The 26,972-nt window shown below is 35.3% G+C and overlaps 1 protein-coding gene across 1 annotated transcript in view; it reads left to right on the top strand.

Moving 5' to 3' along the window:
* The first annotated feature begins 383 nt into the window (after positions 1-383).
* The window catches only part of LOC123546647 (uncharacterized), a 135,578-nt gene continuing 108,989 nt past the window's right edge, over positions 384-26,972 (top strand). The window contains exons 1-15 of the mRNA XM_053550960.1: positions 384-534; positions 7,304-7,896; positions 9,060-9,155; positions 9,786-10,193; positions 12,650-12,958; positions 13,309-13,370; positions 13,823-13,877; positions 15,230-15,345; positions 16,427-16,576; positions 17,154-17,288; positions 17,519-17,604; positions 19,970-20,160; positions 22,519-22,682; positions 26,046-26,163; positions 26,656-26,789. Coding sequence (XP_053406935.1) covers positions 7,323-7,896; positions 9,060-9,155; positions 9,786-10,193; positions 12,650-12,958; positions 13,309-13,370; positions 13,823-13,877; positions 15,230-15,345; positions 16,427-16,576; positions 17,154-17,288; positions 17,519-17,604; positions 19,970-20,160; positions 22,519-22,682; positions 26,046-26,163; positions 26,656-26,789 — 2,598 coding nt within the window. The 5' untranslated portion in view covers positions 384-534; positions 7,304-7,322. The remainder of the gene's footprint in view (positions 535-7,303; positions 7,897-9,059; positions 9,156-9,785; positions 10,194-12,649; positions 12,959-13,308; positions 13,371-13,822; positions 13,878-15,229; positions 15,346-16,426; positions 16,577-17,153; positions 17,289-17,518; positions 17,605-19,969; positions 20,161-22,518; positions 22,683-26,045; positions 26,164-26,655; positions 26,790-26,972) is intronic.

Consider the following 26,972-nt stretch of genomic DNA (forward strand, 5'->3'; position numbering starts at 1 on the left):
GACTTTGAGCCCCGCCGAGCCATATGACACCAGTGCCGGTTGTTCCAGGAAACGGACTCAGTAGTGGTTCAAATAAGCTTAAGCTTTCATCACAATCGAGCTAAGATAAATAGGTATAAACTAAACTAATTACTGTTTGAGAACTTATTGATCAGCCCTATCCCAATAAACAGTACCGTGGATAACCGTTCGCATGTTGTAGCGGACGATTGCAAAGTGTAATTGTGTAAAAGTAAATTTGTGGACAATTAGTGTCTAAAAGGCCAAGGAGGACATTTTGCTCATGGGGTTTTTGACTTTACATTTAGCATTCAAGCAAGAGCGCTCATAATACAGGGAAAAATTTCTAACCCTAATGCAACAACACGAAACCGACGTCAGGTTGTTCAGGGTGCAACTATAGTCACGGTCTAATTCACTTGGTAAATTTATATTATAGGGTTCTAAAAGGTTGTTAATTTTTATGGATATTAAATGGGTTAAGAATGATGCATCGAAAAGCCTAAACAATGGAAATAATTTACATTCTCAAAGGTATTTTCAATTTGTATGAATATTTCAGAGATATTGATGTAAATTTTGTTTTGATAAATTAACTTTCGTTTTCCTTATATAGTACATAATGGGAACTGTTTTTTTTTCTGCTGTAATTTATTTAAGAGAAAATACAAGACCTGTAAACACTCATTCTGCCTATTATTGGAGGTGTTCTAAAATGAGCCGGCGCATGGTACAGTAATGCATGTGCCAGCTTGTATGTAGCTCCAGTGTATAAAGGATGGTAGCTCAACAGAACACAAATCCCATAATATAGTAGTTAACAATTATTAGATACAGTGTAGATCAATATGTATAGAAATATATATAATATTAGATGTGCTTATAATGTGAAGCTTTTGTAATTGCACACTACTTATACTTACACAAGTTTGTGAGGAGTGTTCCATAAGTAATGCATTTAAATACATAAATCATATAGCTTTAATAGTATTAAAGCAGCATGCCTACAGATTTGGCTAAAAAAAATCTTTCTTTCAAATTGAAGTTTGGTCATATTATGAACATTAGAATATGAATTTTTGTTTCTAAAATATTTTAATAGTTCCAAATCAAGAAAGTCAATGGAAGTCAATGTTAATTATTAGTGAACCTTCCAGTGTCAAGAATATACTTTTGGACAGCTGCAAATAGTTCTATGTTATCGTCATCAGATAATGAGTCGTCACCAAAGAGCAGGGTAGTTTCACAAATATTTCTAGTGATAGGGACAAGACTGGCCAGAAGTGAGGTGCGACAGTTGTCATAAGCTCTACATACAAATAAGAAGTGGTGACTGTTTTCTACTTCACCGCACTGACAGATAGGGGATTGAATAATATTACGTAGAAACAAGTGATAATTCAAGCTACTGTACTTCGTCCGAAGTCCTGCGTGAAGGACCTGGGCTCTTCTATTGCCAATGTAATAGAATTTTGGAGTTTTATTAACGTCATTTTTCATAATATTCTTGAAGCTAGTCAAAGTTGGCGCATTTCGGGTTTCAGTAGACAAATTGTTCCAATCACATGTGGTAGCAGGTAAGAATGAGTTGAAGTACTGTGAAGTGCGCGAGTATACCGGTCGTATAAAATCGGGATTACGAAGATTGTATTGAGTTGAAGCTCCTGCTGACGGAGGAATTAGCTGTTGTAGATACTCCGGAGTCAGTCCATTTTTCATTTTATAAAATAAAATCAATCTGTGGTCTCTTCTCCTGTTTTCAAGTGATTTCCAATGGGTTTCGCGTTGGAGATTTTCTAAGGATACCAGTCTAGTTGCTCCTGTCACAATTCGCGCACATTCATTCTGAATTTTGTCCAACTGATCCTTTTCAAAAGCTGTACAGATAACGTCGGCATACTCTAAAATAGGGCGAACAAACGAAGTATATATCGTTTCAAGGGATTTCCTGTCGAGAGTCATTTTCAATTTACACATAATGTGCACTCATGTCCAGGCTTTTTCAGTGATTTAGTTGATATGTTCATGCCAAGAACAGTCATTAGTGAGTATGAGTCCAAGATGTTTATGATGTGACACTTCCGGAATCACTTGGCAATACATGGTAAGAGCAGGATGAAGCAGCTGAGTTGTTTTTCTGGATATAAGAAGTGATTCTGACTTTGAAGGATTGAAATCTACAAGCCATTGATCAGCCCATGACATGATTTTCAGAATGCCCGATTGCAGAAGCTCCGCAGCTGGGACCGGAAAGTCAACAATGATATAAAGACTAGTGTCATCTGCAAAAAGGGGAATATGACTACCAAGATCAAGAACGATATCATTTATAAATATTAAGGCAAAAGGGGGGCCAATATCGATCCCTAGGGAACCCCAGCAGCAGTATATGCCCAGGATGAAGAAGTACCAGGAAGAACAACACGTTGACGCCGTCCAGACAGATAGTTGGTGATTCATTTTAAAAAATTCCCTGAGACACAGGCATTTTGGAGTTTTATTAAGAGGCCCTGGTGCCACACCCTGTCAAAGGCTTTGCTGATATCGAAAAAGACCGCCCTAACTTCAAGTCCGTCATCAAGGGCTTTGCAGAAAATATCATAGAGAAAAGCAAGCTGGTTAACTGTAAAGTCCCCTGGCATGAAACCAGACTGATAAAGAGAAATAAAGTGCGCATCGAGTAGATGGTTGTAAGTGTGTTTAAACACAATTCTTTCAAAAAACCTTTTCAGTACAACAAAGAAGCGAGATAGGGTGGTAATTATTAACAGGAGCTGGATCACCTTTCTTGAAGACAGCACATACATGAGCTTTCTTCCAAGAATCTGGGGCTACACATTGCTGAAGAGAGTGGTTAAAGAGAGAACAAAGTGGAAATAAAAGTTCGTGAGACCCTTCACGGAGAATACGATAGCCTACACCGTCAGTTTCATAAGACAGGGAAGAAATCAAAGAGCAGAAAAGAAAGCAATTTTTGTCGGACATCACTTGGAAAATTCCTTTCACGGAGTTTCCTTTTGCTGTATATTGCAACAACTTCCGTACCTATGTCTTAATTTTATGGCACCTTGAACGAATGCTTATTTGAACACATTCCTCGGACAGATCTTAAATGTCGACAAACACGTGACTCGTTTTTGGAATAAATATCCGGAATCTCTGAATTTCATTATAGCCACATAAGTCGTAGTAGACTTTTCCAAAGCATGATGGAATACACTTGCAAGCTCCTGTTTGATCACAAATTCACCTACATGTTCCATTTGATAATCCTGCTGTGCGAGCCTCCATGCGTCTTTTAGCACACTACAATGTCGCAATGTTGAATTATGCGGGATGCATTGCTCAAGAAGACAATACAGTAAAATATTGTGCTGTTTACAGAGCTCACCAACAGGCAATTTCAAATGAGTAGAATGGCCGTACCACATGTTTTTCAACAAAGGACGAAAACATCTTTCAACCCCGTGAAAAAAAAAACACGCTGTCCACCAAGCCATTTTCCGATCAGTTAAGGACTGCCTCGGGAAATCCTAAATCTCTGTTTGGAATAAACAATAAGTGACGGCAGGGGCGTAGCGTGATCAGTTTAGATCTTACCCAAGAGGAGAGTGTGGAGGAGAGGAATTTCCTCCTCTTGTTGGGTCCGGGGAGCCTCCCACGTAGAAATTTTAACGCAAACAAATAACAGATAGAAAGGATGGCTTCTGGTGACTTTTCTACCTTAAACTATGCTTTTTCAGTTTTGAACAAAATATTCACACACGTAAAGAAAGGTCTATATAAGATGCTGAACGTTACAAATCGGGATCGGGGAGAGGGGTTTGGACTGGCAATTTGAAAGGACTTGGACTAGGCTGTCTATTTATTTTAGTTATTCACAAATTAAGCAACCTGAGCTCGTTTTCTAAAACTATTTGTTGTATACAAAATTTGTATCCACTAAACATTTTAGGTGGAAAGACAAAAGCGTTAATTTTCGCATAAACAGTAGCAGTAGTAATATCAAAGACAGCCCATTCCGCGAGATTGCACTCGTAATCTGACGTTCTTAACCTTCACCCAAAACATGAACAAATTGGCCTCGTTCCAAAAAGTCTTTCAAAATTGGATGCCAGAACTTTCGAAAAGAATATTCAGTTATAGCTTTAACTATTTTTTCTGACGTCAAAGATCACAATTGATTTGGCACGACAGTATAAATTTTCACTGGAGTCAAAAATGTTTCAAATAAAAACCAGAACTGTATTTTTATCGGAAGACGAATTATAGTTGTACGTGGGAGGGTCTGTTTGACTCAACAGTTCTGTTATAAGATCACCAAAAGATCGATATCTTGACATTTATTTAGATTTTCTGATACTCCTGGAAAGCAAATCAGTTATTGTTGTAGCAATCTGTCGTAAAATGTTGTGTGTTTATATGGGTATGAACCACACTGGAAGACTTCTTGCTAATCAACCAAGAATCGCTAGCGCGATTCATGAATTTGCAAGAAGTCCCAGTGTGGTTTATACCCGTATAATCACACAGAAAACAGCATTCAATTCTTGAATAAAATACACTTGTGTGCACACATGTTATAATATGCAAATCATCTTGCAGTAAATACTCTAAACTGCATAGGAACTGATCAGACTGCTGAGGACAAACTTCGACTTATGCCAGATTTCAAAACAGACACAACGATGAAACTATTTCACAAATTCTTATTTCATTCTTTAAGTACATTTACGGTAAATTCACTTTATAGGAAAATGTTATAAGCACTATATTGATTTCTAGACAAATGTAATTACTAAAAGCTAAAAAATTGTTTGCCATCTGTTGCATGTTTGCATGTTGCATGTTGTATGTCGCATTTTAATATCACAATCGTCCTTGCCATGAACATTGATTTTCAAAACTTACAAATTAATGTCCGTGAAATGTATCTCTACGTTCTCGGAAATCAAGTAAATAACGAAACAAAGACAAAAGTCTTGTTACAGATGTTGAGTCTGAAATATAAAATCTATATATAAACACGAAACGGTAATTAAGGAAATGTGTAGACTACATTAGTAGGTTATGAGCATTTATTACATATGTGTATCTTAGTTTTAAAGAAATCGATGTATTTCAAAGGTATTGAAGTGTAGGATGTAATTATTTCGGGCGTTTGAATAATTTCGATTAATGATTTTTTTTTTCGGCAATAAATTTTGGGAAATGGGTGTCAGGGCATACGAAGATGTAGAAACTTGGTTTCTTTATACTACCCTCTCCCACGACGGAATGAAGTAGAATTTAGTAAGTGCCTTGCAGCATAATAATGACCCGGAAAGTATATTCATAACCGTATGTTTTCCGTATGTTTTCCATGTAGAGATTATTGAACTGATATTACATGTATATATGACTGAAGTTGAGTGTTATACTATGGCAATGCGAATAACAAAACCTAAATATTAATTTATGAATCATTCTGTTCTTTTTGCTTCCGTTGATTCTCTTTGATTATGGGACAGATAATTTGTTTTTGTTGGAGGGTAGCGAATAAGGAAATAATGCTTGGGAATTCATAGTTGTAACAGATACAGACGTTTATCCTTCTAAATCTTACTAGTGATGGACAATTGCCATTAAGAAGATTATTCTTATGGTCAATAGCAGAAATTTTGATAATAGAGCAACAGCAGTCTGCCGTCACAAAAATTCTAACAAAGTCAAGGACCAAGACAACTATTTTTGGATATTAAATGTTACTCAGCCGAGTAACCAAGTATGCCACGCTACGCGCATGAGTGATGGAAGGATTGACCGGTGCTACTTATATATATAGGTGCTACTTATACACGCAAAATATTCTATCCATTAGTTCATAGCTCAGGCTGGCATGAAATGGAGGTAAACGAATACATTTGTGTCCGAGATATCCAATAATTTAATCAATTAGATATATTTCCGCTCTGGGTTGTGTCTTTTGCCTGGATAATTAGTCGCCGCTTGATGACTTCTCATTGAATAAATCCGTTTTTAGATCGTGCTCGAACGAAGGTAAGTCTTCATCCTTTAAGAATGGGAAGATCAACGTGTAGTCATCCGATTGCCAACATTTTCTTTTTGAATGTGATGTATTCAGAAGTTGGCTTCTCAACTTTTTATCTGTCTTAGAAAACCTAAATCGTATAATTACAACATCTTGTCCTACCATTAAAATAATTATGTTCCATCCAGTCCCGAAAGTTTACATAATGTGTCTTAAACTTACTTCCCAGTCTTAAACGTCATTTTTGTGTCAGGAGTAGGTAAAACGCCTATAAAAAGTACAAACAGTTAGCAGGCTAAGAAAACAAATGAAGCATACAAAAACTAAAAGCATTCAATACATGACGCTAAACAAAACAAACTGAAGCGAGAGACAAATGGGTATGGTATTACTGCACCTGCCTCAAAGGTTCTAGCTTCAATGAGAGCACAAAGGTTTACACAGATTTTTTAAAGTAGGCATTTGTCAAGCAATCATCATCGTGTGTCCAAACTGTTTTACAATTTTGATCGAGCATCGACTGTTTCCAGATTCGGTAACACTATTACGTTTTTAGTTCGACTTTTCGAAGAAAAAAATAGAGCTATTGCACTCGCCTCGGCGTCGGCGTCGCCGTTGGTTAGAGTTTTTTATAAAGTCAAATATCTGTTATATCAAAGCTATTGACTTAAAATTTAAAACAGTTATTTACTATCAAAGTCTACACCAGGAGAAACAATACCCATAATTTGAATTTTGATAGTTATGCCCCTTTTTAACTTAGACGTTTTTTTGTTAAAGTTTTATAAAGTTTTTACTGGCAAAGCTCTAATTCAGTCAAGCACTGAGAAAAGTCGAGCGTGCTTTCTTACGGACAGCTCTTGTTACGAAATGTTCACACTGTTATGCTATTACTGTACCCGTACCGTTATGCTTACGAAATTTACGGTAGGCACCTTTTCGTGAAGGGGTCGACACTTTAAGATCCGTTTTCTCACATGAATATTTGAATATAGTATCAATTTTCAAACGCCGAAAAGGGCTTTAACATTTGACGGAGATGAAATATGATGCAAAATATGAGCATCCTCTAGAATAAGAAACACGTGCCAAGACCACAGGTGGTGCCCAAAATTCAGATTTCAAAAGTATTTTTGAATAATGTAAAATCACTTAAAAATATCAAGAGATGAGGCGTGTTGAGTGTATACATTTCGTGTTAGTTGGTACAATTTACTTCAAGTTACTTACTTTCAATAGACATGGCAGGTAAAGTGCTTTTATATCTTATAGATAAGTAACAAGAGCAAAAATGGCAACCGCTGGCACTGGAACACAAAACCGCCTATCTGCCATACTTCTCAATGTTGGGACACCAGTAGCCAGAACTTTATTTGAAAAGCGTGTCAAAGATCTCACCCCACCTGGACATGATCCAACCCCGTGGACTGTTGACGAGTTCCTTCTAGAAAACAAGCCCAAAATCAGAGCTATGTTACGGAATAAACATTCACAGATCTTACCTGATAATTTACAATCGGTTAAATTGGAAAACTGGGATTTAGCTCAACTGTGCCGTATTCTTCTGGAATGCTGTGAACTTCAACCTGACATTAAACATTTCATTCAGCATCTACTAAAACTGCGTAACAAGTTATTTCACATGAGTGAACCTACTGCCGATGGCACCAAGTACAATAATTATCTATGTAAACTGAAAGCCATAATTTGTTCTTGCTTAAAAGAAATAAACGATGAGGTATTCTCCGAAAAAATCAATAAAATGGTTGCGGACCTGGAACAGGGATATTTTACTGGGGAAGTGATGGAGCAGCTGAAATCCATGCACGTAGAAACCACTGAGACTCTGTCGGAATTTAAACAAAGTAAGTTTTTACAATCTCTTGTAGTACGTTCATTGTTTAAATGCATTATTTATATTTAGCTAATTCAACCCACTCAAAGTTTGAGTTTCCATCTTACTTAGATATATAATATTGGAGGTATGCATCGAAATCAAAATTTGTTTTACGGTAATTATGGCAACTCCTACAAATTCGGTGTATATTGTTTTCCTTATTGTCGGTCGTTCTGTCTGCAGGTAATTTGGTTTTCGATCAATGATAGAGAGTGCTTGGTCTCAAAATTGTTAAACCTCGCAAGATGATTGCCTTCGGTCATTTGAGCCTTCGGTCATTTGATGACCGCTACTGTTTTAGGTCAATGCGTAAGACCACAATGGCCTCAAGGCTGAAAGCTGATTTGCTCTATTTTGATTGCGGTCGTCAAATTTCAGTTGCTCAGTAGATAACTCCTTTGTTTTGGAGTTCAGTAGATCAAACGCCAAGGTCACAGTGACCTCAAGACTTAACATGGTTTCCGCTTAATAAGTAAAGTACGCATTGGCCTATGGTCATCAACTTTATTGGATCATTGCTTGTGGTCAGTAGATAACCCCTATTATTTTTGGGGCCAATAGCTCAAGCGTCAAGATCATATAGACTTCAAGGCTGAAAATGGTTTCTGCCAAGTAATTTCAGAACATTTTGGCCTATTTCCATCAATCTTCATATGATTGTTTGGGGTCAATAGGTCAAAGGACAAGGTCACAGTGACCTTGAGACTTAAAATGTTTTCCCCTAAATAACTTAAGAACGCTTATGCACACAATCGTGAAACTCTGTAGGATGAATGTCTGTTGTGTGTTCAGTAGATGACCTTTATTTTGTTCGGTGTCAGCAGGCCAAAAGCCACAGTCGCGGCGATCTCTGGACTGAAATGGGACGCCCCATGCTTTGGACATACGTGCTCTACAAACTGCTTTTTGTTTATTGCGGTATTTTTCTTTTTTGTTATTTGTAAAAATTCCAAAAACTCGTTCTAGATAATATTATGAGAATATAACGATTATCACACTAGTACACGAACTTCTAAGCGATTGCTTTGTATAAGCGAACCTGTTTTAAATGGACATAAAATGATAGATAATGTTTTCATGGATCATGTAGACAGTGAAAAAATATAACATAGATAATCATTTAAATTTCAGACCAGCAGTTGATGTTTACAAAATTTCAAGAACTTCTGCAAAAAATGAATGTGATAGAAACTCGTTTAGACCCTTCGGACAAAATACAGATCCCTGGTAAGTGACATTGTCATTTACGAAAGAAGAAGGGTGATGCAATCCGTTTAAAAGACATAAGACGTACATTTGGTTATCACAATATCTTGAATCCATACTTTATCTTTTCAATATCATGCATTGGCTAGACTTAGGTCATTTGAAAGCTAGATGACAAAAAAATAAAATAAAATAAAACTTGTTGCATACAGTTTTGCACCTAAGCCTTCACGTTGTACAACATTTCACATTGGTTTGTATTATTTATCATTATTTTATTATCATTAGTAATGTTACACGTATTATTATTTTTGAGGCAATGTCTGTATACGACATAACGTTTGTATAAGACAGAAGAAATGAGGCGAAGTGATAGATCGAGCAAAAACAAAATCGGAAAACACTTTAAATTATCACTGAATGGTTCAAGTATTGTCACATAAAAACGACAAAAAATTCTCAGAATAAAGTAAATACTGTTTTTGTCGTTCAGAGCTATACAGGTTTATTTCAGCATGAATAAGGGAAACTTTTTTTAATATATAAATCACGCCAACATGTCAATGTCCAGGTCACGATAATAAATAATTTCTTTATTTCATCGTGTAAACAAATAAAACAGTTTTGAGATTCGGAAATGTTTTATTGCAGAGTCGGGCGTTGAAATCCATGTAAAAAACTGTACAATCGAAAAAGAAAATGAAATCTCAAATCACCTGGTACAATACTTCGAAGAATGCATTATGGAAGAGGACGAGTTTCAAGAAATGTCAACTAGCTGTCAGCAAAAGATCAAAGAAGCCGTGCAAAGAGCATGCAAACTTTTTTTGTCCAACGGTTATAAACCCGTGAAAGCAGAAAAAAGATGCATTTTCATTCGTTTTCAGTTTACATCACTAAAATCGCTGATATCTTTTTTCCGGGAATATGTGAGTGGAGAATTAACAGTAATGCTACAGGATGTTCAGACCGCAATTCGAATGGAAGCCGAGTGTGAAGATGTCACATTAGAAGTTATCATGGATACAGAAGACATTTTAGCTACATTTAATGAAGTTGGTAAAGTAGCATTTACATTATGAATATGTTGCGTAAGGTTGAATGTATAATGTGCCTGTTGTAAAATACATAATGTATTTACTGCAATTTGCTAAATACCGCCTTTGAATCATGCTTATCATCTGAAAGTGTATAAATTATCATGCCCGCCTTCGAAGAAGCCGATGTGTATTATTTGCTCATCACCTGAAGGTTGGTCTGACGGTCGGTCGGTATACTATTTGGTTTCTGATCAATATCTATAAAATGCCTAGGCAAACAGTAGTCAATCGTCATAGGATATTTGCCTGTGGTCAGCAAATGAGATTTCTGGGTTTGTAGATCAGGGGTCACAGAGATCAATGTCACAGATACATTCAGACTGAAAACGGTTTTCGCTTAGTAACTAATGAACGCTCAAGCCCACAGTCGTCAAACATCATAGGATGATTGCCTGTCGTTATTAGATGATTCCTGTAGTTTGTGGGGTCAGTAGTTCAAAGGTCAGGTCATGGTGACATGTGAAATGTGTTTCCACTTAATAGCTAAAGGACCATTTGGCCTACAATCTTAAATTTTATAGAGTGACAAGCTGTTATAAATAGAAGAGCCCTTGTTTGTCATTAGGCGCAAGGTTAAGGTCACAAAGACATTAATACTGGAATCAGTTTCGGCTCTGTAACAGAATAGCATATCTAAGGATATTTACCTGGAGTCAGTAGATAACCCACACTGTTTTATTGGTTGGTAGGTCAGCGGCTAGAGTGATCCCGAGTCTGAAATGAGTTTCCGCTCAACAACAAGCAAGATGTCTGTGGACAGTTGATGGCCGCCATTTTTATACTCCCTTCGAAGAAGCATTGCTATATTGCATTGCACCTGTAGGTCGGTCCGTCCGTAGACTGAAAGGTATTTGCTCAGTTACTTGAGAACCACTTGACCAAGGACCTTCAAACATAATAGCATGATTTGAATTATGAGGTAGATGGCCCCTATTGTCTTGGAGGTCAGTAAATTAAAGGTCAAGGTCACAGGGGCCCGAACATTGAAAACGGTTTCTGCCCAATAACTTGAGAACCACTCTGTCCAGAACATTCAAACTTTAAAGCCTGCTTGGGCTTGTAAAGTAGATGACCACTGTCGTTTTTGAGGTCAGTAATTCAAAGGTCAAGGTCAAAGGGGCCCCGAACATTGAAAACGGTTTCTGTCCAGTAACTTGAAAACCAATTGATTCAGAACCTTCAAACTTAATAGCACGCTTGGGATTATAAAGTAGATAACCCCGAGAGGTAATCTACTTCTAATGCCTACTCATGCTATCAAATATGAAGGTTCTGGGTCAAGTGGTTCTCAAGTTAGTGGTCAGTTACTTAAAGGTCAAGGTTACAGGGGCCTGAACGTTGAAAACGGTTTCCGCCAAATAACTTAGAACCACTTAACCAGGAACCTTCAAACTTGACAGCTTGAGTGGACTTATAAATTAGATTACCTCTATTGTTATAGCATGATTTGACTGAGTTGATTGATGACTCATATTGTTTTGGTGGTTGGTAGGTCAAAGGTCAAGGTCATTAAGATCACGGAACTGAAAATAGGACAACTCGTACATGTTTTACAAACTTCTGTTGTTTGTCAGTAGGTCAAAGGTCATGGTGACAGTGAAGACTATTTGCGCTTTGTAAATTAAGAGGGAATTGGATTATAGCTATCACACTCTTAGTATGTAGTAAGCCCCTATTATTATATGTGTTGACAAGTTAAAGGTCACGATCACAGTGACCTCAAAATTAAGGTCACAGTGACCTCAAAATTGGAAATTGTTTCTGCCCTTTAACTAGAGAACCTTTTAGCCTACTGTCAGTGATATCCACTGTGACCTTGAGATTGAAAACTATATCTGATCAATTACTAGAGAACGTTCGGGACTGCAATGGATAATCACATGTAGTCAGTAGATGTCATATGTTGCTTATGAGGTCAAAGGTCAAGGTCACAGTTTATAATATAATATATACACAATTCCACAGACAGACCTTCATTGGTGCATTTGTTTGTTACAGGCAGTTCTTGTTCTAATCATTTTCGTAAGGATTCGCATATGTACACCAATCACAGGCTTAAAACATTTCAAAAGTCTAATTAGATTAGTAACGATAACTAAAACATTGACAACTTATAAAGAGGTGACAATTCAGATGCAACAAATGTAGTTATAATGTACTTTTTCTCAAACTTCAGCATTTGTTATACAAATTACGGCATATACATTTAATATATAAAAAATAAAAGATAATTTAGTTTGATTTAGATTGACTCGAAATTATTCAATAATAAAAAACCATTTTATGTAATAATAATTAATAAAATGTAAAGGTCTGCAAATGTTTTTGATAAGAAACTGCAATCATAATCAAAAAAGAAAGAACAAAATCATTATCGAACAAGAGCTGCACGATTATATTTTGCTTGCTATTTAGTGGAGGCAGTTTCGGGTGTTTTGCAAAGCTGGAACATTGCAGCCAATAAAGGAACTCTGTACACCGAAAAGTATGCAGAGGCCAAGATTCGGGGAGTGCATCTGGTCCAAAGAATGTCTGAAGATTCAAGTGAGATTACAAATGGTGTACGGGTATCCTTCGAAAACTATTCTGCTGAACATATGCAACACCTTAAAGGGTCATTTGAAAGTGGAGAAATGAATACTGCCATGCACGATATACAGGAAGCCGTCGCCGATGAATTCAAGACACCAAGTATACGCATTTCAGCGCACCTCTTTGAAGAACGTAAGTTTGCCAATCAACCCTACTGTTACAGTATTATGTTGATATATTGCTGTTATATATATTATATATGTTATTATACAAGTTGCTAACAAAAATATCTCATATTTTATCTAATTGTATATTTATCAAGACAGCCGAAAATCCCTAGACGAAGAGTATAAGGACTTTCACACAACACAATATTACATGTAGATTCATTAATAATTCTTATTCTACATCAAAAATTCACTTAATATTTCATTTACTTACAAAATAAATTAAGGCAGTTTCTACAAAACCATTATATTACCTAATGTCAACTCTCAAATAAAACGAGATAATGATAATTATGTTTATTTTTTACCATTTAGGCAAACCTCCACACGCTGATTCTGCTAAGAGATTGCGGACATCAGTTGGATCTAACAAAAATGTAAGTAATGTTGGTTGCAGCTGTTTTGTAAACATTTTATAATTTGACAGGTTTTGAAAAATGGTATTTTGATATGAATGAGGAATACTCAATTTTAGATCGGTTTAACGTCACACAGAAATAATTATAGGTCATACAGCGACTTCCCAGCTTTTGATGGTGGAGGAAGACCCAGGAATCTCTGAGCATTTTATTGGCATAGGCTGATCCTTGGTTGACATAAGTTCTGTAAATAAAGTGCTGCTTTATTGGAAAACTATATTTTAAGCATAATTTGAAAACTGATTTGTGAGAATTTATGTAACAAAGTTAATTACTTCACATTGAAATTATCAACCATTTTTACACCATATATGGTTGATAATTTCGAGTCAAAATAGTGATAACAGATTTTTGCTTTTGGTATTCTCTGTCTATATATCCAATAACTTGAAACAAATTCTATATTTCAGGTGGAAAAACGGAAATCCCATGACGCACACACTCCTAGAAAACATTGTTTACGCGGTGAGTTTGACTTCTTTATTTTTGTAATGTCAATTAATACAAGGGGTGCAGCTGGGTCGGAAACTTGCAAACAATGCTAATTTTGTTAAACATTCTTGTTTATTTTTCGTCCCCTCGTTAACAAAGATCTCAGCTAAAATGGTTCGTTTTAAACCGACATTATTGACCATAAAGCCACATGCAGTCAAGATGCCACTTATTGCACTCAGTTAAACTACTATATTCTGCACATACTCTGTTCCATTTTAATTTAGGTATGTTGCTATCACTAAGTATTTACTCAATAACTAATTTTACTCCAGTACAATCTGCTTCGTTACACATCTCAGTTTAATCCACTTCACTCACTCACTCAACTGGCTCGCTCAGTAACTCACTTCGTTCCAATACACTGCTTCGTTACACATCTCAGTTCAATCCACATCACTCACTCCATGTCTGGTTCAATAACTCACTTCATTCCAATACACTGCTTCGTTACACATCTCAGTTCAATCCACATCACTCACTCCATGTCTGGTTCAATAACTCACTTCATTCCAATACACTGCTTCGTTACACATCTCAGTTCAATCTACTTAACTCACTCGATGTCTCGTTCAGTAACTCACTTCAGCATTCTAATACACTCTGCTTCGTTATACATTTCAGTTCAATCGTCGAGGTCTGAAATTTAGTAGGGTCATGGTCAAACTAATGACTGGAGTCAGGAATGACATATGTCACTTGTTGTATCTGTACTGCTGAATAGTATGATTGGATGCAGTCAATTATTTATAGCTGAACATTACCTTTTTTACACAGAACATGTTGATGTTATGCAAATTTCGAAAACCTGGTTTTCGTGGAATGTACACGTTTCTTGTATTCTATTACATTAAACGAGATGAAAACCTTGATAGTTGCTTTTGTTCATTATATATACAATATAGCAGAACTATGTTTTTTTCCGAAATAATACGAGGAGGTCAAACGTTAGAGGAATAATTTCACGAGGACGTAGGCCAAGTGAATTATACACGCGGCGTATAACCGATTCGTATTGTTGCAGGTGGACAAGGGATTGAGGGTATAACCGAAAACATGGGCAAATTATGGTCACAAACTAAAAGTTCTGCAGATGGTATTTTGGTCATTTTATGTAGAAAAAAGATGGCAAACAAAATATAGACCTATATATGGAGGCATATAAGTGATTCAAAATGTTCTTTTCTCGATTTAAGGATTGACAGGGAAAACTACTTCTTTGAAAAATGATCTTTCGTTAAAGTTCTGAAGCTCTGTAATATTTTACCTTAGAAAAGACCAATCATTATGAAGTGTCTTTGAAATGGTATGATATCTGTTTCCAGATGTTATTTGTGTGCTTTCGTGGCTGTGTTTGAGCATCGTCCTTGCTATACTTATTTCACGCATTTCACGCAGAGCTGACATAATGACTTGGGGATATACAAAAGTTCTTGACAAGGTAAAGCCTGGTTGAATACATATTTGTTTAATCAATATAACAGTATGACTGAAATGAAATGGAAGTGATACCAATAGCAACAAGAGCAGCGGTAGTAATAATGCTCTATTCTTATCATTAACAGTAGCAGAAAAAGTTATGTTGTTGCCACCAACAGCTGTAGTAATATGTCTTTTCTTGCCAGCAACGGCAGCATAAATAGTCCTGTTGATGGCAGCAGCAGTAGCAGTAATATACTTGTTGATGTCGGAAGCACTTACTAGTAAAAATTCTGCAGATTTTTATGCAAGCACCAGAAGCAATAATTTCCTATTTCAGATGATAGCAGTAGTTAAGTAATACTCCTGTTGATGGCAGTAATAGTTTTAACTCATGCCCAAAGGGCTCCAATGACGGTATTCTTGCATACACGTTGATTTTCTGTATCGTTTTAATAGGTGATGGCTTGATGGTGCATTTTTGTGCCACCATCACTCAGAGGAGGGATATAAATTTGGCCTTGTCTGTGCGTCCGGCCGTGCATCCATCCGTCCGAAAAAAAATTGTGACGCGCCTAGCTTAAAAAGTCAAAAGTGAAAATGCGCATTTTTTGGCTATTTTTTGGGGGTGGGGAGGGGGAGGGTCATAACTCTAATGTAGGTGGTGGAGTGAGACGAAAAATAAGAGGTGCACAAGTTCATATCATGATAAAGAGTCATCCAAGGTTTCACCAATTTATATCAAATACTTTTTAAGCTAGGCTCATCACAAACTTTTGTCTTAAGTAATTACTTAGTTAAGTCTGTTATTTTAAAATCGTGTTATTACTTAAGTAATTGTTATTTAAAGTTGCTTTTTTTTCTATAACAATGTATTTATAGGTCAAAAAGTGTTTGATATAAATTGACAAAACCTTGCACGAGTCTTTATCATGATAGATAGTTATGACCCCTGGAATAGTCAAAAATGCACATGTTCACCTCGTGACGCGCCTAGAGCAAATTCATGAAACCTTCCATGAGACTCGTAATCTATCTGAACTTCTGTATCTTGGTGTGTATACTCGCACTCGTAATCTATCTCAACTTCTGTATACTTTAAGAGTCCATCAACAGAGACACAGGAAGTGTCTGTTGACAAAGACCAGCATACGATCGCCACTGTTGAAATATACAGGGCCCAGAGGAAGATTGCTTATTATTTCGAGCTGACATATCTACAGCTTGCTGATCACCCGGAACAAGCAAAAGCAGTAATATTGATATGATACAATTCACACAGAATTCAATCTTATATTCAATTTAAGTTTATAAGAAAATGTAAGTTCTGTCTTCATTCTGTATAACCGTATATGTAAGCATGCTTCTATTTTTGTTCAGTTTAATACCTATGAATAATGGCATTATCACATTTCACTCGAACTGTTTTAGTTTGTGGCGATGGACATTGTACATTGTTCATGCCTTAATAAATTAATCTTGAATCTTGAAATCTTATTTGCTCGTGAAAATATTTGAAATTTTCTTACTTCTCAGTGAGATATATTCTATATTAACTCAAAAAATAATCATCCTGTATTTATATCATTTACAAAAGATATGTTCATGAAAATAAAGCATATAAACTCTTTGCCAGCTTGAAGCTGGAAGCTAGTGTCAGCTGTTTAAGTTATAACCGAGCAGCTATGTAACGTTTGGACGTCATTTGTTATCATTGTTTACACTTCGAAACCAGCCTTCTGATGGACGATAGGCTTGAATATCTTTGCTGAGAGATGAAACTATTATCGCCTTTAGCATTCGAATTGAAATATGTTAAAATGATTTAAGGTCCGCCTTATGGCACACTCGGCTCGTACCCAGCATCTGATGACGTCGGGGTTGATGAAGAAGTTCGCGATGACGTCAGCCCATATTGTCGATACCATGATACCTCAGCTAAGCGATGCTGTATGCGAACTCAAGGTAAAATTACTGTTACAGAAACATAAATTAGGACTGCCTATAAAAAGAAATTGTTTAAAAAGAGAAGTTCGCAAGTGAAATCGAGCTTTGATGATAAATCATAGATCACGATATATAGTAAATAAAAAGCCGTAATATGTTATACTTTTGCAAATCAACTGTAGAATACTAGTAGTCATATAATTGTAAACATAATACGGTACTTTTCATAGTTGCTTTATTTGTTTTAGAGTGAAGCAGTTGTAATGGACATATTTGGTCAGATAATCAGAATAGCAGAGGAAATGAAAACAGAAACGGAATCGGTTTTCCAACGGTAAAGTCAATACTAGAACATATAAAAAAGTTTGTTATTGTCAGACATACATGGTATAAATATAAAAACAATGCACATTTGTTGTAGAAATAAAGTGTACTAAAATCTGTTCTAACACGACCCGATTTGTTTTCTTTTAAACAAAGAAAACTGAAAGCGTAAGTAGGTACGTAAGTAAGTACGTAAGTAAGTAAGTAAATTCTTTATTTATAGAGGGTAACACATTTTTATGACGTTGTTATGCAACAAAATAACGGTTTGTACGTCACAATTATTACGTCTTTGCGTCAAACGTAACAGCGGTGCGCTGAAAATATTTGCGGATGCCGTCAACTATGTATATATTAAGTTAGAATCGAAACAGTTATCTCTTAAATCTGATAGGAATTGCAACACGATGGTACAGCGATAGTTGTGACGTACAAACATTTATTTTGTGGCATAATTATATGTCCTACACAATTTGGATTTTTTTTCAAATCAGTGATAATAGAAAAATTTACGTTATTTGCTAACATAATGTTTATCTTCTAAAGCGACTTTAGCTTTATAGAGACACATTTGTTATTTTGTTCAAACATGTCAAAGAAATGACAGATGTTCTAGGAAATAGGCATTTTGCCATTTTTAAGTTACATAGGGATGTTTTTGTAGTGATCTTTGTCAAGGACCGCAAAAATATTTTTACCATAGGCCAAGCTTCTTTCACAGAATTTATGGGCATTTTTTGTTGTTGTCGACAGCTGTGCCCATATTGAAAATTTCAGATTTGTTTGAAAAATTGTTTCAAAACTGAAGGTTTCCCATACCCGTGTGCTAATGTTAAAAGTATTTTTATTTACATCAGATTTTTTCTCTAATAGTAAATAAAATATTGCATGCAGTTTGATAAAACTAAATATCTACTTCTTGATTAAAGAAAACTTGGAATTTACACCATTTAGAGACTTCTTGAAAAAAATGAACTTTCTCCTTTATTTGTCATCGCAGTTTGTTTTAAAAGTGAATGGCAAGAAAAATGATCTTATAAACATGTCTCACTATCCAAATGACTAGGCAAGACCAAATATAAACAAACTTTTATGCTGAGATACAGAGATATTTCTGAGCAAAACAATTCACAAGTATGTATTAGTAATTTAGTGGTAAATCTTTGAAGAATAACACCAAATATGATGAAATTATGAAATGTCTATACGGAATGGCCATAAATATTATTTCTTTTTGTTAAACAAGCTATAGATGTTTATATAATATTATAGAATACTCAAAGTGTAAGGAAGTGGAATACTTTTGTTCTTTTGTATTTTTTTCTCATTTTTTCTCGCTTGTTGTGAGCTACTGTGATCATTTACAATCACACGTCCGCCCTTCCCATTTTCTTACAAAACAAGGATATATATTACAGTAGGAAAACCCACGTTCCAAAGAACCAGCCCCCTCAAACTGTAACCTCATAACAGTGTATGTATGGAAGTGGCCATATGATGTGTACGTGACAACATCTCTTCTGAAATAATATAATTGATACACTTAAGTCTTTATGTTCCATTGAGCCCCCCTTTCAAATTACTTTAATTTGTTATCCTCCTTCACACATATGGGCCGCCCGATCTAAATATAGAAAACTCATCAAACGACAGGTTTGATTATGGAATTTTTATCATCGAAGGTTATTCAGGTTCCTTAAAAGGTATGTCCGCTAAGTAGTTCGGACACCTTTTCCTGTATTCAAACAGTTGGGACATTGAAAACCCTCTTTTCTGAAATTGCTCGCACGATCTCAAAATAATTCCACACAAATTGTTCTATGGCGACTTTCTACCAAAGAATCTGATTTGCCATAAACGCCTGACCGTTAATGAATGTGGTCAGTTTTGTGAAAGAACATATGGCGGTCAATAGGTGTGGCGAATCGCCCCATATGTTTAAAGCATATTATAAGCTGATGGCTTAGTTTTAGAAACAGAACTGTTTCTTTGGTATTCGTTCACCAAGATTGTAAAAATTATTTCAACCTGTTGGAAAAAATCATGGTCGCCACTTTTAAAAGTTCTAAAAACAACTCCTACTGAGTTGTCAGAAATCATGTCTGAGGCCGTATTTTCACTATATGGCTGAAAAGCTGCTACTCTGGATCAGTCAGTTTTTAAAGTGTTACTCTCTACTAAAATCATGACCTGTCTGAGACGTGTAACCCACGTGAGCGATCTAAGGCTATCATGTTTCTCTTGCTTTAATATTGAAATCAACGATATTTCATTTGTACTTACATACCAGAATCGGTTGTATTCTGCTATGTCGGTGTACATGTATTTGGCTGCATACCGTTGAAAGTGTTCAAATTAATTCATTACAACTTCAGCTACGTCGAAATTCAGACTGAAGTTCAGAATAATGTGGCTAGTGTTTTGAGGCAGAATAGCCATATTGTTACAGAACAAGCAGGAATCAGTGCGGATACCGTACGTGAGCTACAACATTTGAAAGCGCATCAGAAAGAACAGAATGAAGAAATGCAAAGATCTAACGGAAGTGTTGTGACAGAACAAGCAGGTAAGAGCTGAAGTAAACTGAAGTAAAGCATAAATAAATTGACTTAACTAGCATTTTAGTTAGAGATGATGGCTTGAACAAACAATAAGTACAAGTTGAAGGTAATAACGTCAGAACAAATGTCGATGGAGTAACCCAGCCTTTAGTTACTAATGTCAAAAATGAGGTAAGCTTGAGATATTGAAATCAAACCAAAATAACTGGCACAAGTGATTAAGGTTCTGGAGTTAACAAGCAGGTGTGACACCAGATAGACAGTAGATGTTATCTTAAGCATGGTCATTGGAGTATTGAGTCGCATTGAATAATGAGTCAAACAGTGATAAATGGATGATCCAATTAACCACGGGGTCAGCAAGCTTGAAGGTGTGAGGTACTATATATGAAATAAAAGTAAAACAGATTGATGGAACATGAAATGAGGTTAGACCCAAATGATTAGGGCAAGAAGGATATTTTAGCTCGACTTTTCAAACACTCACCTTTTGGTCGGGTCGGCATACTGATTGGTTATTGAAAACGTAAGCTATTATCAAAATAACAACTGATAGCAATTGATCAAAACTTTACACTTGTTCGATTTGGTGAGTTGACATGAAATGTATAGGTTTCATGTTCACCATGAAGTGTAGATATGCCAGATGTATACTTTCATGAATGGCCAAGATTTGTGCACTAAGTCATCTAACTCTCGTTTGTGCATATCTTACGTAATTTGGGATGGATAAAGGTGGGGACCAGGTATGGACCCTCAAGCCCCACCACCCCTCTGCAAAAGTTTGTGCAGCGAACTTCTTTCACATTTTGCATTTTAGACATGGTATACATAATCACAATAAAGGGAAGGGTAAATGTGCTTTATGCAATTGACCTGTTTTCTTTGTTGTTGTTTTTTTCGCCCGTCACCCCTCAAGTTTGTGGTGTGATCTACTTTTGTAGATGAAAACCTCAGACATATGATCAGTATGAAGTGTAGATGTATGTGACATTTATTCCTTGGGTGGGCAAAGATGGGTGCATGCTCCTAAAAAGAATTTTAAGATATCCTATCATATAGTCATTTTGTAAAGGGCAATGACAGCATGGTTACCCGTATTTAAAAGTTCGGTTGCCAAAATGTCTTCTTTCCTCTGACAAAGTGGCATTCAGGGGGTTTAATCACCTTTTTAGTAAATGTTTAAGTATGTTAACTGCTATTCAATTTAGCATCATTAAAGGGAAGGTTCTATGGCTCTTGCGTTCTAGCAAAACTGTTGCCCCTTTCATACCGATTAAACGATTTTTGTAACACGGTTTCGAATAGTCAAACGTTGCAATGCTCCGACAGCGTTTGTGTATCTATTATATTGAAAGCAAGGCAAACACACAATAGAAAATGTAATATTCTAACTACAATGCAGCCCCATAAAACCGAAATTCTACAATAGTTCTGCATGTACGGATGTTTTCATGATGAATATATAAACACAACTTCATGAACACAGTAATACATAATAACAACGAACACAACTAAGGAACGCAGCACAGATCCGCTTTGGAACGGTCAGTGGCAAAAGTATCTCTGGAAGGTTTAAACGGGTTACATGTGAATAAAACCTCACTTACCCGAAGCATGCCCCAAAGCCACAGGACTGTGTAAAATCCATTTTAACCACAAGTTGAATCCCCAACACGCGTAAAGGTAATAACGAACGACACGACAGAATATGTAAAACACAGAAATACTCTTGTTAAGAACCATATTTAAATACTCAATGACTTTGCGGAACACATAGCAGAAATCTTAACAGTGATTAATTGGTGGAAGGAACAAAGGTCAAACAGACACAGGTCGAAGTATAAGCATGTAAGATAGAGATACAATAGTCAAACGAACAGAAATAGATATAAATAGCAAGTTAGTTGTAGAAAAAGGATTCTTAACACAACCAAATTGTATGAAAACGCAGGTAAATATTAAAATGTCAAACAGAACAAAACGGACTGAACAAGCGGACATTGGCAATCAACGAATTGAGCAGGAAATGGAAGATACAGAAGCCACACATTATATAAATATATGAATTTATTAGGTAATAAGCAGATATATTTTCATGATTAAGGATATTAAACTCGAACAGATAAATGGATAAATAGAATAGGGAAGTAATTGGCATTGAATACAAACATCTATAAACGGATGGTGCAGTCAGGTAAATGGTAGATGCCATAGTAAAATCGAATTCAGTCCAATGCACAGAGTAAGCTCGTAAAAATGGTAACTAAATGTAGAAAATATTATTTAACTCACAGTTGCTCAAACAATATGTTACAATTAGAATATAAGGAAATGCTAATTTAAATTTTTTTTTTTTTCAGGAATGCTTGGTAAAATGACAAGTGATGGGAAGATCCTGTTTGATTCCGTTTTGTCTCCGAGCTTTACACTTTGTGGAAGACTGGACGAGCCGGCAATGCAATATCTTATAGCAGAAGGAAATTTATTCGCAGGATTGTTTCGTTCAACCAACCGCAAACAACATGTAAGTCAGTCATCTCTTGATTTCTCATGTCACTGTACAAAAAAAAAATATAAATCAAAAGTAAGGTGTTTTAAAGTGGTCGGAAATTAATAATAGATTTCTTAGACGACTTGTATTCTGTAATTGATCAGCAATATAGAGCATTATTTTATCTTACCGAATTCTTTGACTTTTAACATTTGCTTATATGTTTTCTAACTGTACTTAACTAACAAGAATGTATATTCCAGATGGTACTATTTAAGGTATTAGATCACTAATAGAGAACCTCCTTTTTGAAGAGTATTCAATTCCTACCATAAACCTACTTTTACTGCAATTCTTAGGGTGGGGGCGTAGGTTCAATCCTACTGGGACCAATTTTTTTTCTCATTTTCTTTTTCTTCTAGTACGTTTTGACTTCTTTCAAGACTTATTATTGATTTCTTGTACAAAAATGGAAAAAGATGGATCTTTTAAGCGATTATTTGGTGTTGAGAGTGAATTTACTACTTAAACAGAAGGGGTAGAGTTACACATCTTTAAAAATATTGAGTTACACAAGGTGAGAGTTCTCTATTATGATTTCACTCTTAGATTTTATATTGTGGAAGAAATTCAGGTAGGTTTTACGTCTGCCCTAAGGTTATTTTTAAATGGAGTAAGCAAAATTCAAAACAAAAACACAGCATTCGACCTTATTTTTTCAATGTTGAAGTATGAATTCTGTCTCATTAAATCTGTTTACTTGAGGCACCATAGAAAAAATGATATTGACATTTTTATTTTTGTTTTATAATTGTTTACCAATAGTTTGATGTTTCTTTTATTAAAATTAATGGTAAAATGAGATCTCTGCAAACGTTTTGGATAGTGGCTATCACTTTGAAGTTTGTCTCTACTTGAGCTTGAGGAGATACCATAAGTTATACAAAATTTATAAAAAACGGCACGGTAAAACTTGTTTAAAAATTGCAAAATAGTGCAAAACACAGTTACCTCTCAGAATATACCAAGCAAAGGCCATTTTGTAAACATTACTATTAGTGATCTAATACCTTAATTATTTATTATTTATTTTCAAACCAGCGATTTATTTTGCTTAAACAGATCAAAATTAGGTTACTGATGTAAGCGTCTCCCCATTTACACTGGATTTAACTGATGAAAGAATAAGGAGTTGGTAAAATACTTCAGATCAAATAAAGCAAACACTAATCTAACCTGTGCTTTGATAATCATGCGACAGTGGTCCAAAGGGACAATTTGCTATCTGTATTGTTATTAAAACGAGTGATAATATATTTTATTTATTTAAGTTTTCAAAGTTAAGTATCCCGATAACTCACAGAAACATCTGCTTCAGTACTGTGTAGTTACTTCACTTTTGTCTAAATACTTTATAATAATATTATTCAACATTGCGAGTTGTGCACCTGTGGTTTTGTTTTTAGCTCACCTGAGCATTAAGTGCTCATGGTGAGCTTTTGTGGTCGCCCTGTATCCGTCGCCAACAATTTTACAGTTAACACTGTAGAGAAAATACTTTTGGCCCAATCGTAATAGAACTCAACTTGGTCAAAATGTGTCTAAATGCACTATACGAAACTTCTAATGCCCCATAGATATTTTTTTCAATATCTTCCATATTACTGATAGTACATTTTGAAATTGCTCACATAAAATATGTTGAAACAACCCAATTTTAAAAAGTTACAAAAATGCACATAAATGTCTACTATTTACGAAAGAGTGAATTTTGTTTTACGGAAAAAAAAACATTTTTCCAAACACAAAATATCTTTTTTCATCTTTAATTCTTTGGAAATACATTTAAATTTGATATTTGACCATACATCCTTATAAGTCATGTCTGTTCGTTTCATAAAAAAACTGCTTTTATGTGTATTCTTGTGGGAAGAGGTCGTTAAATAAATGCAATATTGTCTTTGCACAGTTTAATTGTGTTAGAATTTTCATATCTTATTGACAACATATATGTATAAATGTATAACAAAATTGATAAATGTTCTGTTATAATTATGAAATGTTCGACCAAAAATATCGAGGGGCGTTCGATGTTTCGATTAGTATGTAATCTCAAAAGAATTTGAAATTGAATTAAAAACTAGGTCACTAGAAACAGCCTAGTTAATACTCTGGTAGTCAGTTTTTGCTGGATCTTAACGTTCACAAAACAAAGTTTACTAGATAACTTATCTGGTACTTTTAAAGATGGAATTCCCTGACACTTATATTTGACAAATGGTATATCCTGTAAAAGCCTATGTGCTAGTATATAAAGCTGTATTTTGTTTAGGTTTTAAATTGACATGTAATGTGTCTATACTGTCCATGTGGATTTATTTAGATAGCACTGAGAGGTAAATAATATCTGTAAGAAGATCCTTTAGAAGCACAAAATGCAACCAAGTAAAATAATACCATAGGCGGTTTGACAACAGATAAAGAGATCAACAAAAATCTTTACAAAACTATTTGTAATGACAAGGTATTGCTCAATCCATATCTTATATTAAAATCCAACAACCTTACACATTTGATAAGAAAATTGTTTAGTTAATAATAATTGTTGAAAGACAACACCATTTTGTATGTCTGCTGAGCTGTAAACGTGGCTGATTTATGGCCGTATAATGTGAAGATTTAACTGAAGAATCCGATGATTCAAGATATGTTACTGTTTGTAATACATAAGCATTTTGTACAAGTGGTGGGTATGTCATGTTACTTTGTTGGCATATCTATTTACCAAACAAATTGTTTCAGTGACACACTGGTTGCCACTAAAGTATCGATGGCACATACACTTGAACTGACCTAAAATCAACAGGAATCGAATTGATTACTTGCAAGACAGTAAAGTTCTGTCATGATCTGACCCGGTTTACAAATAGAGGGAAGAAAATGTCTAAAAAATAAGAAGCTCTGAGTTCGGTTCAAATGGCTAGCCTTGTTTTATATTAGACGATCTAACAGAAGACAATATGACTGAAGCAGAATCTCTACTTCTGACCATAGTAACGGATTTGTCGTTTTTTTAGGAGAACACATCAGTACTAACACATAATTCATGAACAATGTATATGCCATATTCATTGACGTTTGTTTGCATTATTACCAATTTTGGTTTAGTTAGGCCTACAACTGGCGTTTCAAACTTTATTTTAATTGTTGAAATTGGGTACATGATCTTACATAAATGATAGAATGTTATGTAAACAGAATCTATCATTTTTCCGCGACTGCCTGTATCATTTCTGTATAATATTTTTCATTTCACCGTAATTCTATCCTAATTTTATCGGGTGTGCATCTTCGAAACTTGGAAACTTAGAAATCAATTTCTCATTTGAAATTCAGGCACTACTTCTTTATGGAGAGATGTATCAGAAAGAAGATGAGATTGCTCGAATGCATGAACAACGCACCGAAGACCTTGAACACTTAGCATTACTGAAAACAAACAGAAAAGAACCAGGTGTGTTATTATAATAAGCAAAACAATAACTTGGATGTATGCAATAAAAACCTTTAAATTGCCAGAACCTGTTTGCATGCCGTATGCATGCAAATTTGATGCCGATAAATATAAATAATTGCCAAATAATAAATAAATGAGCAGGTGATGCCTTTTGTAATAAAACTGGTTTTAGTTTAGTTTAATCATATTTTATTGCATATGTTCACTACATACATAATATACACATATCTAATACAAAAGTATGAAAATAACAAATGGGCTGGACTTTAAGTTATACCAACATTATAAGCAGCCCTTCCCACTGCGTCTATAAAAAACTGGTACTTTACAGTTTGGCGTTTCACTATATATGGCAGCAACAAAAACTGGCAGATACAACTTAAATATGTGCAGCTTGCAGTGAATGTAAAATACGACGGGAAAATACATAACATTTTTCAAGCACATTTTGTATTGTTCATTCGTTTATAATTATATTTATCTAAAAAGCAAATCGGGGAAACGTCAAAGCTTTGAGAGAGGCCAACGAACATCTCGGACGTATTGACGAGCAGTTCACAAGAATTATTGAGTACTGGTCCAATATGGCGACAGCCTTGAAATTTGTGAGAGACGAATCGAAGTCCGGCACTGTTTATCTTGATGAGATAGGAAATCCAGCATTTGCAGAGAGAAAGAAACATGCATTTGAAAGAAAGAAAAGAACTGCTTAGCAGCAAGCAGTACGCACAAGGAAGATCACAACCGTAAACAACAAGTACATTGCATGTACGTGTAAACATGCATTTGAAAGATCGGAAAATGCT

This window comes from Mercenaria mercenaria, chromosome 9 (genome assembly GCF_021730395.1).
Source record: "Mercenaria mercenaria strain notata chromosome 9, MADL_Memer_1, whole genome shotgun sequence".
NCBI classification, from domain to species: Eukaryota; Metazoa; Mollusca; class Bivalvia; order Venerida; family Veneridae; genus Mercenaria; species Mercenaria mercenaria.